At 35.4% G+C, this 13,860-nt stretch overlaps 1 protein-coding gene across 6 annotated transcripts in view; it reads right to left on the minus strand.

Moving 5' to 3' along the window:
• Positions 1 to 13,860, minus strand: part of RBFOX1 (RNA binding fox-1 homolog 1) — a 259,878-nt gene that overhangs the window by 89,923 nt on the left and 156,095 nt on the right. For 5 of the 6 annotated variants that reach the window (XM_085303576.1, XM_085303568.1, XM_085303542.1 and 2 more), the window contains exons 3-5: positions 8,986 to 9,129; positions 6,083 to 6,136; positions 336 to 428 (exon numbers count right to left, since the gene is read on the minus strand). In XM_085303576.1, coding sequence (XP_085159702.1) covers positions 336 to 428; positions 6,083 to 6,136; positions 8,986 to 9,129 — 291 coding nt within the window. The remainder of the gene's footprint in view (positions 1 to 335; positions 429 to 6,082; positions 6,137 to 8,985; positions 9,130 to 13,860) is intronic. The other variant, XM_085303559.1, reaches the window with a different exon arrangement.

The following is a 13,860-nucleotide window of genomic DNA, read 5'->3' on the forward strand; positions in this document are numbered from 1 at the left end:
TTTTTTTGTTGGCTGGTTTTTGGAATCTACTGCACCCATTGATTTACAAAACATCCAAAATAATAAGTTCAAAATATTAAAGCTTTAATTTTTTTTCAATTCTCTCATCCACCTTTCAGCAATAATGATAATAATAATAATAATTACAAAAGAAATAATAATAAAAAACCCAAGTAAGGCCAGATTCTCTCTCTTTATATATAAATATATATATAAACAATGGGAAGGGGAAAGGGGAGCACACAGAAGACACCAATGATGCATCTGAAACAACAAATGAGAGTGAAGCAGACATTTATAAAAAAGATGAAAAGGAAAATATTTTGAACATGCACCTCGATTTTACGGCCCTCTACCACGGTGCCGTGTAATTTCTCCCTCGCCCTGTCCGCATCAGCACTATTTTCGAAAGTTACGAAACCAAATCCCTGCATGCAGGAGGGAGAAGGGGGGAAAACAACATGCACATTATTATTTCAGTCAATGACCACTTGTTTGCTTATGTTCTCTCTCTTTAATTTAATATTCTCTTGTCCTTGCTTCATTTCTGTAACATGCAAATTAGAAAAATTATAATTGTATCGAGATGTGCAATAAATAAGCGACAAATGTGAACAAATTTTTTTCTCTGTCATCAGTTAGATAATACCCTTGGAAGAATTCAAAGAATGATACCAAAAATACCTTTTAACATGTCACTACAGAGGAAAATAAATCTAACGGTAAGAAAATGAAATTAAAATAAATTACAGTGTCTTCACATAGAAAAAAATGAAATAATGAGAAAAGAAAATGAACCACATTTTTATGACATGCAGATATCTCAACAAAATAAAAAACATGTGCACAAAATTCAACACTGAATGTCAATATACTCTAAAACATTGCCTACTTAATCATGCTGCTGTGATCATAAGAAACATTGTTCCCATGCAACACTAGGGTAACTTAAACTTTTGTCAAACTATACAGCCTTTACTTATTTTTTATAAAAGAAAAAAAAAAAAAGAAAACCACCAACAAAACAAAAGTACTTTTAGAACTAAGTATAAACTTTCTTGTATTAACAGATCAAATAAAACCACATGATGTGAATAGAAAAAGAAACTCTGATAAAGGAATAAAAATGCAAACATTTTAAGTAAATTTAAACTGGTTCATTTATTAATTTCATATATTACTTTCACATATAGAACATGCAACTGGTAAAGCTCCAGACTCCCATGCTAGTGGGACAGGAAACACGTGACTAATGTGAAATTGTGACTGTGCCAAATACTTCGCTTTATAATACTATGCTAAACTACCTTTTCCAATCCTACTAACGTTCTTTTTCATTGTGCTAAATTAAACACTGCTTGCATATTGTAAATATTTTAAATGCCAAACATTTTGAAATCATACACCAACCCTTTGAAACAGCTCTGAGGTTACCACTTCAATGCCTTTGGATGCTTTCCGAATTTATCCCAACAACCAAGCTTCAATCGTCCTTGGTGCTTCACAACAAGAGATGTTTACAAATAGTACACGGCTGCTTTATAAAGAACAGGCATTGCCGTACATCTTGGAAGTCCTGCTCCAACCTTCTTCGCTCTCCTTTCCGCTGAGCTATGAACACAAGCTTTGTTTTGCTCTGTCCTCCAACAACGAGCCAATGCACCACATCTCAGCAGGCTTCACCCATCCTTCCACCCTCCGCATTGTCCAGGCCATTCGTTAAATTTTGTGTTTTGGATTCAAGCAGATCTATCATCTGCTCTCTGCAGTTCTACCTATTCTGTATACAGTGCGCACAGTGTATACAAAATATATGTATATAGTGACAGGGGRAAAAAAAAAGACTGGAGATTAAGGAAAGCAACTCAAAGTCTATTAAAATCCTGCTTTTTTGGACAGGGATGAGGGAAGGTCTTTATACATTTTAGACAGAGAAAAGACCAAATACAAAACCAAGGCAAGACTAAGTACTAACACCAAACATTGAGAATTGAGAATAACCATGGATATACATCACAAAATGAATTCACTGACAAGGTGTCTTGGGTAACTATCATGGCTGATCTTTAAAGCCCAAGTTATTCGGGCTATTTACCTCTTCGAAGAACACATTCATTATGTTCACGGAGATTTTTTATGCAGTAGTGGTTTATTTTCTATCCTTTCCAAACTATTTTGTTTAAGCCTACTATATGTTGCTTTTTTTTTTCCCAAGTCCTGCTGAACTCTGAGTTTAAAAATGCTCAACCGTGAGCATTTCCACTTTCAGCTGAAACCATTCTCAGCCAGCCTGATTCCTACCATTTCCCCCACTCCTCCCACCACAAAACCATGTAATGAGACACGAGCACGTAATTCTCCTTTCCCCAAAGCACTAGGAGTGACTCCGAGAAAGTAAATTCCCTTTCTCAGTATTAATCCCCACATTTTAAGGGCCTGCACTGGCCTTTCTTATACAACACACTCACTTTAAACTTTTATTTCGGGTTTCATTGCTTCCTCAACCCCCCATTTTTTAGTGGTTCTGTAAAAAAGCTCATAATTTAAGATGCCACTAGGAGAGTTCCACAGCAGAAACAATCACTGCAGCGATCGATCCAATGACCCTCGGTTCATGCAATAGTGTGAATTCCCCCAAATCTGCTTTGTTCACCTCTCTCCTCTCTGCTGAACGACCGGCCTCTTCTCAGTATTGCAAGAAGTGAAAATTTGATGGGAGCTTTTTAGTCAAAATTTTGAGTCAGTCTTACTTGCTCAAAGCACTGCAAGCTAGTTTTCTTCAAACAATTGAAGTGAAAGATAAAAACCTAATTCTATTTCAAAAATTAGAAAAAGATACGAAGTAGAGCCACAAGCCAAGATAAGACAGAAACTTCAAAGATTCTGAAAAGAAAGCCCATTGTAATTTCTTTATTTATGTTTTACTTATTCCCATAATTAACACTATTTAAATGAAGCTCTTATTTATGTAAATGTTTAAGTTAAACTATCTGACAGAGAAATAATAACAGAACAAAGGTTCATTCATCACTTATTTAACTGAAGTTATCTAAACTAACACAAMGTGTACTTTACATGCAGTTGATTCAACAGCTACCTTGGCTTGGACTATGTATCTTTTGACCTATAAYGTAAATTTCTACATACTATTTTTTAAAGTCTGTCAAATTATTTAATAATAGACAAGACAGATAGACATTTGTGCATCAGAAGGTTCAGTTTTAATTTGGGAGGTGCCTTGGAATTTTTCTTATTTGAATAAATGGATCTCGATAATAATATATATTAAACACATTAATACATATATACATGTAGATTTATGCTAGWATGTATGCAATATGTAGCTGTGTAGTGCATTAATTTAAAACTGAAAAAAYAGGTATTTGTTGATGTGTCCGTAGCTTTTCCTTCGCGAAAGCAGACGGTTACSTTTGCAGCCTCGCAATCATGCCTGAGGGACAAACTCAATCTGCAGCTCCGTGGGGAGCCACCGCAGCCCCGAGCTGGGCAGGTTAGTTCAGGAGGCGCATTCAGTGCCCAAACAGCAGCGCGCCGCCGCAACGGGCACGGCAACGGACGCCAGCTATAGACCCGTCCTTCCAAGGTGCGTGCTGATGCACGCCCTTCCCGCCTGCGCCACCTCGGAGCACGGAAATTTCTCTGTGAGTAACAAAACAGARGTTGGCTCTGGCAGTTTCTACAAAGCAGCAATTGCTTAAGCAGCACCAAGTTATTCTTTTTCAGCTTTCAACAGCTCTTCCACATCTTCCAGTGCGTTTCATCATAAAATCCTTGCATCTTGCCACACACAGAAATAACCAGGCTCAATTTCTGGCTCCATCTAASAAGTGATTTTATATGCTTGTTAACAGCATTGCCAGCAGTTTTTATGATCTTTTAATCAATATATTCTGCGAATCAGGATAAGAAAGACACATTTATTTGAGACAGGTTGTAAGAAAGACCTAGTCTAAAGCAATATTGAACTTCTTGAAATCTTCATAAAAACAATTCCAAGAGTGATCAACGTTGCCAAACGATTCCACCAGCTTCCTTACTTATTTTTATTAGTACAGTATCGTATTTGCGTTACGAGTTTACCAGTGACTGTGTGTTAAACCCCTAAACAAGCAGAACTTGTAGTATGAAACTTGCATTTTTGTATGAAACATTTTTTTTTTCATTTTTTTTAAGCCTCCCTTTTGCAAGATTTTCTTACACTTTAACACTTTAAGTTCATACTGCAGGGTTATGATTTTTAAACTCCACAATTCCATTTTTCTTAATCATTACACTATGGAAATGAGCTTACTATTGGTGCTTTCACAGGAATCTTTTAAACGTGTTTAAACATTTAAACATTTTTAAATTTTAATTATTGAAATCTAAAGAAATGAATAAAGAGAAACAAAAAAATCTTAAGACCTGAAACACTTTTACRCCAAACTGCAGCCAGAAACAAATTCAGATTTTGGGCCGGCAAACTTCTTTACCTGTACTCAATTTGAGACCATTTAGCAGTTCTTTCAGTTGCAGTGGGATTACTGTTTCATAAAAACATAGATAAGCACTGCTAAGAATGGRACTATCATCTAGTGCATATTAAGTTCCACAGAATGGATATGAAATTATCAGAAAAAACTCCCTTATTCCTAACTCTGTTTTATTTTTTTACGTATTTGAGAGAATTCAGAGTACATCTGCAAAATAAAACACTGTGTAGATAGCCCTGAACTAACTCCAATCAAAATGGGAAGCAGAGTACATGAGCTAAGTGATGCGCTGCAGAAGTATCTTCAGTAACGTACTTAGAGCCAGCTTAAGTATTGGACACAACTGGACAAAACTTCCCTCAAAAAATCCATTAACAGCCATAATTTAATATAATAGATTTCAGCTAGAACAGCAGATTTCAGCCAGTTTGAACAGCCCACGTTCTGAGCCATCAAATTCTGTATGTATTGGTTGTTTTTCTGAGAAAGCAGTAAATGCTTCAGTTGGATGTRGGCCAGAATGGAAGGATATCGATTAATGAACGTCAGAATAATTCRGGAAATAAACCATGACATTTGAGTTATTCTGTATGAGAAAAAGGTGACAGCTTTAAATTTAGAATTTAAATGTTAACACACTATGAGAAAGATTAACAGAAGAATTAAAACATATCTGATATGAGAGAGAATTATGATGTATCTGATTTAGCTTAAAAGATGACAGATTATGGTACAACAGGAAAAGAATTTCATCATTAACAATAAATCAAATATAAGAGTTAGAACAAGACTGATGCATAAGTGGAGAAACATTATAGTGTGTCTGACATGGGATAAAGAGGAAAGATACCCCCTTGCAGATGGCATACATACACACCCCTATAATGCAGCTGCTGTCACAGGTGACACCTCCTGGGAAGCTGACCCCTGTTTTGCACTAGTTAATGCTGATAATGCAGGCATTCTAGCCTGCATTCTAGCTTGCTTACTTCTTAAATACCCAATAAATCAAAGCATGCATTTAAGGTACAGTAATTTTCAGGAAAAAATTAAATGTTTGCAATACARTAAGAACTCTTTTAATCAAATAAAYGTTAAAATAGCTTGTATTCAAAGGGTTGGTGTACTGAAGCTTTAACTAAAGAGGAAAACACCTGCACTTAAATAATCTGAAACAATCACATATTTTCTCAGCTAATTACTAAAGAGGATACTTATTAGGTGTCATTATCATCTTTCACTTCCATAAAAAGAAAATATCTGTACTAACACAGATCTGCCTACAGATATTTGTAAGTATGGACTCATCTTATAAAATAAACAAGGTAATTATCATTGAAGAGTAAAGAAAGCAGAAAGCAATGTTCCCATAAAAGAGTAACAGTTAGGAGTAGTTAAAATTACCCCCTTTAAAAGATACGAGTCCAATGATTTTCATGCTGCTTAGGAAACCAACAGACAGCTAAAAGGTGTTCCCATTACAGTAGAATCTCAGGCGGATTTGCTACAGCAGTGCAGTTGTTTCCTTTTTCTCATATGAAATATTTTAAACAAATTATCAAATTCCTTTGGTGAATTAAACTGCTTACCTTTGAGCCTCGCTCATTAAAAATAATTTCAACATCTAAGATTTTACCAAATTGCTGCAAAGAAATAGAAAAGTTACATGAAAATAAGATAACTTCAACACTTCTGACATCTCTAGTACAAACGCTTGTTTCAGAAAATGATGCATCATAAAATCAAGCATAGTCAAGCACCCGAAAGACAAACTGAAGAGTAACCAAATCACTATTACGATTAAATTGGATACATCATTACACCCGTCACTGTCATTCCTCATATTCATTTCTGAATTTTAAATTCAGCGATACCTTGAAAGAAGACATTGTCATTAGCCGTGATCACAGAGAAGTGAAAGTCCCAATTTTCTTTTTTTATTTAGTCTTTGCAAATAGTAGGTCACTTCCCGGTGATACAGTCCAGCTCCTATCACCAACTTCTTCGTATCTAATATGCTACTGAGTTAATTCACTTGGAGTGTAACAACCATCACTAACGAAACAGGATTAATTGCTGCCTGAACACTGTCACCCTCTGGTCAACCTTCCCACCAAAGAACCTTTGTTTCTGAAGACTTTTAGCAGTAATTTTCTAGGGCAGGTAAACAAGTTAAGTTATTTCAGCTCTACAGGAATAAGATGAAATCAAGTGTGAGTTTTGTCACTGGTTTGGTTTCAAGGGAGCAACGAGTTCTCACCAGCCTTGAAGAGGTTCTTTCAGCGCTACCACATTACCTCCCTATAAGCACTTCTGGGTTCTACCACCACAGCTGAAAAGGGATATCCACTGTTCCCTAACCAATTCTCGTTTTTCTAGAGTGTAATGTTGAAAACTAGAACGGTTACCTGTGTGTTGGGGAATTTTTCAGCTCTCCAAACCACATTGTTACTATAATACTAGTTATCATTACTATTCACATTACAGTAGCACTCGCAATCTACAGGCATTGCTCATCCATTCAAAAATGGACCACAGTCCCTTTTCCGAAGAAAAAGGCTCTACTGTATTTTTCTTAATAAGAGAATAAATTTTAATTCGGGCAATATTTAGTTTTACAGATTTTTTTGAGATGACGTATTTCRTGATGTGACATTTTAATATATCATTTAGTATGTTCTATTATTTCTTATGTCATTAATACATTGTAAAGAATAGTGTAAAACTAAGAAGCAACACGATATATTAAACAAAAAAGACAAAATTAAATTCAGGCAAATGAAGAATAATCTATCAATAGTACAAGAAACTGCAGAAATTAGCCTTTACTGTATCTCTTAAAATACAGTAAATAATTACAGGACAAGAAGGACAGCATTCTTTCTAACTTATTTAAAGTATTTCAATTTGGTTACGAAAATCAGCCACCATTTGCTACCCCTTGGCTTATTTTATGTTCTTGCACTTTACCACTTATTTAACTAATGTTTTAACTTCCATTTTAGCTTATAAGCAGACAGTGACTGAAAGCTCACACAATCATCCTCTACTGTATTCATGTCCATGTAAAGAAATCATCTGCCATATGCATAACAGTCAAAATGCAACAATTTGCATCTTTAGCTCTTCAGAAACTAAAAGTTTACTGTTACCAAGTCATTCTAAAGCTGAAGAGCTCTAGCTATACTCCCGCTGTGAGGTGTTTCGAGACCTAAGACACAGGAATACTGAAAAGAAACGTAGCTTTTATTCATTTACAAATTATTACAAGTCCTACCAAAAAAAAAAAAAAAAAAACTTTCATTTAATGTACTTTCAAATAAAATTTATCTTTTATCTTTTTTAAGTGGTTTAATTTAAATAAATCTGCGTATTTTTCTCTAGAGGATTAATTATTTTGTCTTCTGCTATTTTGTTGATTAATCATAAGCTACTGACAAACAGCCATTCAAGGGAGCTTACTTATAGCAAGCCAGATATGGCAAAACTCAATCACCCTCATTTCCACCACCCCACCAGGATTCTTTTCCCAGGGATCATTTCCTTCATTTCATACAGATAAWTACTGAAAATCACAATATTTCATCCTATATACAATGATAATAAAAATACTTTAAAAATCTGAACCAAACGTGAGAGATTAAGAGCAGGACAGTGGCATGGAATATTTCATAGTGCATTGCGTAAAGCTATAATACTTTCCAGAGGAGAATCAAAGTTTTGTTGAGTCAGAAAAAAGTAAGCAAGAGGACCATGAATAATTAGAGTACTAACTTGGAAAACAGAAAGCTGAATTCTAATAGCTGATGAAGAAATATTTCTAGATTTTATTGACAGACTTTTCAAAATAAATCCAACTGTTCTTGGAGGGGGGAGAAGAAACCAGGCCTAATCTCTCTGTAGTTTTGAATCTMGAACAGATGGCATGTACGAGGCTTATGAAACACAGCCAATGTACATGAAGGCAGCTAATGGCCTGAGCAAAAGCAAAACTTGAGCTATTTAGAGAAATACACTGGCAAAAACGATGAAAGCCTATGGACGTGTTAATACCAACACAAATAGGTGAGGATACCTATTCCTGGATTTTTAAGTGCGTAAATGCAGCCCATGTCTCACTGCTATGAAGACGGGTCCCCTGCTCTCGAGGTCAAGCATTGCCTGCTTTTGCATCATGTTCTCAAAATGAATAAATATAGGCATATAACTCCAGATGTATACATCAGGAACATATGCACACTGAATATTGTAAGCCAATGTAGGTAGCTTTTTTTTTAATAAAACACAAAACAACACGATACATGGAACATACACACCTACATCACATACAGTAGAATTTCTTTTCTCAAATATGAGGGGCAAATCAGGCATTGGTTAGAAATAACTGAAAGAGGATTTTCACTGAAAATGCTTAACTCAGAGATCCTGCTGTCAACATTGCCTATAACATAAAATCGCAATGCAAATATAAAAACCAAAAATAATTACTTACACCAAACATTTGTCTAAGATCTGGATCCCGGAATCTGAAAGGTATATTTGAGACGTGCAGCCGTTTTGGCTGTGATTTGTTTTCTGTGTTTTCAGAGGATTGTGTCTGTTGCTGGCCATCGGTCTGTGCTGCATCATCTGTCTGCTAAAGGGGTAAAACAAAATAAAGTAAAGCACACTATGTATTTCTGTATTTTTTTAATTTAAATAAAGTTTTGGGATTAGTTTCTAAAAAAATACTGAAAAGGAATTAAAAAACACTTAAAATTATAGCAGATTATAAGAAGCTGAAACACGTAAACCATCTTCATTTTTCAAATCCATTTCTGCATCTCTCTCGACAGTATGATTTTTTCCTGATTTTTTTAGTATGCATTTGAAATAAACCAGGAACATCTAAAGAAGATTATTTTCAGTGTACATTTTCCTAGTGGTTTTTAAATAACGAATAAATGGTCTCCCCATATTAGAAGACGGTTGGAGCCTCTTTAATCTCATCAGGGTTTGCCAGTGAAAGAAACTGCATTTCTTTGTCCAGGTAAGAGCCTACTCGCAATAGCAATCTATACATTTTCATGTAAGACGAGTACTTCCATTCAGAGGCCACTGGTACTTCTACACAGGAGGTGGGTAACAGATCACATCCTAGTTGCCATTTCATAAGCAGTGCTAATGGGCACTAGAGAGTCATTTTCTCTAGATAAATGGTCACCATTATGGAAAAAACCTTGAGTTGCGAAAGGGAACAAAAGTATAATCAGTGGTGAAGGCTGCCCAATATAAAAAGTCAAATCCAGAAACAAAGTTCTACAGATTTTCTTTCTCATCCCAATAGGAACATATCATGGTACTTCTTAGAGGGATACRGTTGCACAGTTTTAAAATGTTATCTTCTGATTGAAGCACATGGTAGCGTATTACAATTTACCAAACACAATTACAAATTCCTTGCAGAGATTAGGGAAAAAATTGCCGTTCATCTGAAACGTAATACTAACGACCATAGCTCTATTAGTATTTTACTAGAATTCTTACGCTGTTTTCTTCTATGATATCACACAGCACCTAATTGATCACTTTCTGTACAGCACACATATTCACCAGAAAAAAATTTTGCACATGTATGTAAAACTAGCACAATTATTACTTACTTTTGCACTAGTAAAGGCRATTTGGAAAGARAAAGAAGAAAGAAAATAGGTGAATGAAACTACGAGGATCATCTTGTTAGTCTGTTTTCTCTGTCCTTCCTCTTCCTTTCTGACCACATTAATCTTCCAAACACTAATTTTTCCCTAGTGTTCTAATGCTAGTTTGGTTCATCTATTTTTGTTTTCTTAAAATCAAGAAATCTTGCATTTCCTGCTAGTATCGAATTTATTTCTGAAGAAAAYAATAAACAAAAAAAAGATTAAATAAAATAAACCTTACCACACAGTTTTAGTACCAATAATCCTGTTAAGAGAGTACCAACAATCCTGTTAAGAAGGAAGCAAAAGAACTCAAATAGAATACATTATTTACACTAGAGATAACTATATACAAACTTAATGCTAGCAAGTTCAGTTCACCATGTTCATCCCCAGTAAATGCAAACTTTGCCAAATATAAAGTACAAATAAAATTTTCTGTATTCCCTGTATGCCTCCTGGGCCAGGATGATTTTACAAAAGAAAGRTACGGTATGTGTTGTGCAAGGTTTCAATACACAGAGGTTTGGGGGAGGGAGGTTAAAGGATCTTTTGATCATTAAATAGTTCTTTTAGACCTATGGATTTAAACTAGATCTTCAACTCTGAAAGTATAACCCACACATCAGGCAAAAAACACAAAGTTCTGTGTTATGATTTCATTTGCAAATATTCTTTTATTAAAAGATACAGAATAGCRACACTACCTAAGTAGACACAAGATGCAGGTAACTTGCATGTAAGTAGACAATTTCAGCACTGTTCTTTTGATCAAGGGTTGAACAGTGCTTTGTAAGGGACAGTCCATTAAAATAGCTTTGTTCATTCCAAAAAAAGATGCTTATGGAACTGTCATCAACTGGCAACTCTCTGCAATATGTATTTTACATTTTGAGGGCACTTGCAAGTGTAAATATTGATACCTAGTTCAGGTATCTGAATCAGGACAAATCTCACTGCAGCCATATAAGTTAATATACAGACAAACAATTTGGAGGTTTTATTTGTTTCTGGATCTTCTGAAGTAATCTGGTTTATAGCACAGCTCTGCCAATTGTTGAATGTAGTCAAGAGCAGCAAGAATTTACTGAAAAAAACAGATAGACTTGCACCTTCCACTGAAGCCAGCAGTCTAAGTCCTTACCATTTCTACTGAAGTTCACCAATGGTGCCTACATTTCACGCGACATGATTCATACACAAATGCAAATGATCGTATGGACCAAAGAAGAATTTTCAAGTCATCTGAATAAGGAACTGGGTAGAGCTCAAGTTTAAACCTAAAACTATTGAGTCAGTATCCCCACATCTCTTCCTCCGCTACACAAGCAATGCTACATGAACAGTTAATGCTTAAAATGTCTAGTGATTTAAGTATTAAACATGGTATACAACTGCTACAAGACAGAAACATGTTCCATGCTAACCTCTTGCTATGACATCTAAAACCAAATCACAAATGCAAAATTTAGATTTTAGAAAACCGTTCCATCCAAAAACACCACAGAGATTATTTTCCATTTTCAAGCCTTAGAAGGAGAGAAATAACAAGGAAATTTGGTGGTTAAGCAGGTGGGGAATAAGGAACTGGAAACTACTGAAATATAACACTCGAGAAGAATTTAAGGTCAATTAGATTAATCGGAACAGAATAAAAAACTCTGAAGGTGCTCTTCAGCTTCAGGAACAAAGGGTGCCCCAGGAAGAAATTATATAATCAGCATACTGTATAAATGCAAATTGGAAAAAAGTAATTTCTGTTCATTGTATTAATATACACGATGAGAAAGGAGGCGTGGAAAGGTTGAACTATGCAATATTAGCATACTAAAACATTAGGAATGAGTTTTGTACTGAGAAGTTTAACAGCTATACCGTTAACAAACCCAGTCAGGTTTCTGAAGATGAAGCTAAAATAATTATGGGTAATGTGGGTAAATCCTAGTAGTGTTATTTTCCGGGTGTTCTTGATTTTTTACACTTTTTTCACAGAAATATGAAATTTAGAATTTCAGCTAAGAACTTTACGGAGTTTAGGCAGTAAGGGCAGAAAACTGGAAACTTCAGAAACTCGCTATCATCAAAAGTTCATACCTGCAAACTCTTGAGAAAGTCTGTAAAAGAATTAGCTGAGCTAAAATATTTAATGTGTATTAAAAGGCTTAGCACTACAACAATGTCTTTACAAACTATCTCACCATTCAAAACTTACACACAGGCCTAGGAAATCTGGAAGAGGATAATTGTCAATGTGAAGCTGATTCAAAAATTTAAAAGCAACACCAGGGATGCAAGATGCACAGAGAATAGAGGACACAGGCTCGATATTGCAAAATCCCTGAAAGTTTCAAAGCCTGGTGGACTTGAAGAAGTAGAACGTAATTTATCTTGTACATAAATAATACATTTCAAGAGAACACTTTCCTTGCTGACCACTGTTGCCAATAAAGTTTTGTGACAACACAAAGAAAGCGGACATAAAACCCTATGTCCGGTATTTAAAATTCAATCGAAGCTACTATGTAGCTAGCTGCTTCATGGCAGGTAATGGTCAAGACATTACCCTCCCTATATCCCTGCTGCCCTGGATGCAGTCAGCACAGGTTCTGACCCATTGAGGTTGTGCTCAATACCCTTTTCTATAAGAATCAAGAAAATTAGCATGCTTTATGCAAAACATAAAAAAAACAAAAAAAAAAAAAAAAAAAAAAAAACAAAAACAAAAAAAAAACAGCCTCCCCAAGCCTTATCATTGAACAGCAATGATCTGCAGGATTTTTCCATGTGACCATCAATTCTACTAAGCTGTATCAGTCACCTTCACATATCGAAAAGTCATGAATTTAACTTGGTGTGAAAAGATCTAATCTCATAAACTATTCTAAGTATTTCACAACTGGAATTAACTATCTGCTATCACCCCTTCTGAACAACTACAATGAAACTATCCTGTTTATAGATCTAAAACCCTCATCAGAGAAAAAAATCATTTAACAAAAGTAATCCTACAGTCAGCTTGAAGAAAAGGTTTCCAAACCTGCTGAGTTGAGCACTACGGCATCCAGCTTAAAAGGCCTATTCACTGGATCTTACCAGCTGCATGGGATGCCTACAATAATACGCACAGCAAAGAGGCTCTTTTTCCCTTTCACACTTATCTAGAGGTTTTTAAGGGTCTCCATCCTACCACAACTAGGACCTTGGATAAAGGATCCCTTAAGTTACGAGGGAAGTTCTCCTCTTCCTAATCAAGATAAACAACTTCATTTTCTGTGACATATGTTTTTTGCAAGTATGAATTTTCAAGATTGAGACATGATTTTGAATTTTTTTTATGGCACTTTATTCCCTTTTCTTACGACATAATTGGTCGCAGTGGTATAAYGTGGACACACTGGCCACAACGGACACAGCTGGCACAGTGCGTATTATACAGCACCATTAAACAGCCCAAAACAGTCTGCTTCCACTTTCTAAGCCTGAGGTATCATCAAAGTTAAATGAGATTGTAAAGTTCCTAATCGTAGTCAACTCTCTGGAGTCCTGTACCATGATTCGTAACTGTCAAAGACTAAAAATATCCAATGTGTGACAGTTCAAAACATTTAAAAAGAAGCTGTTTTTTTAAACAGGCAAACCAAGGAGTCAGTGACTAATGTACTGGGAGCTGAAAGGACAGATAATAC

Source organism: Rhea americana, unplaced genomic scaffold, assembly GCF_003343005.1.
Source record: "Rhea americana isolate MKP2758 unplaced genomic scaffold, rheAme1 scaffold_10, whole genome shotgun sequence".
Classification (NCBI taxonomy): Eukaryota; Metazoa; Chordata; class Aves; order Rheiformes; family Rheidae; genus Rhea; species Rhea americana.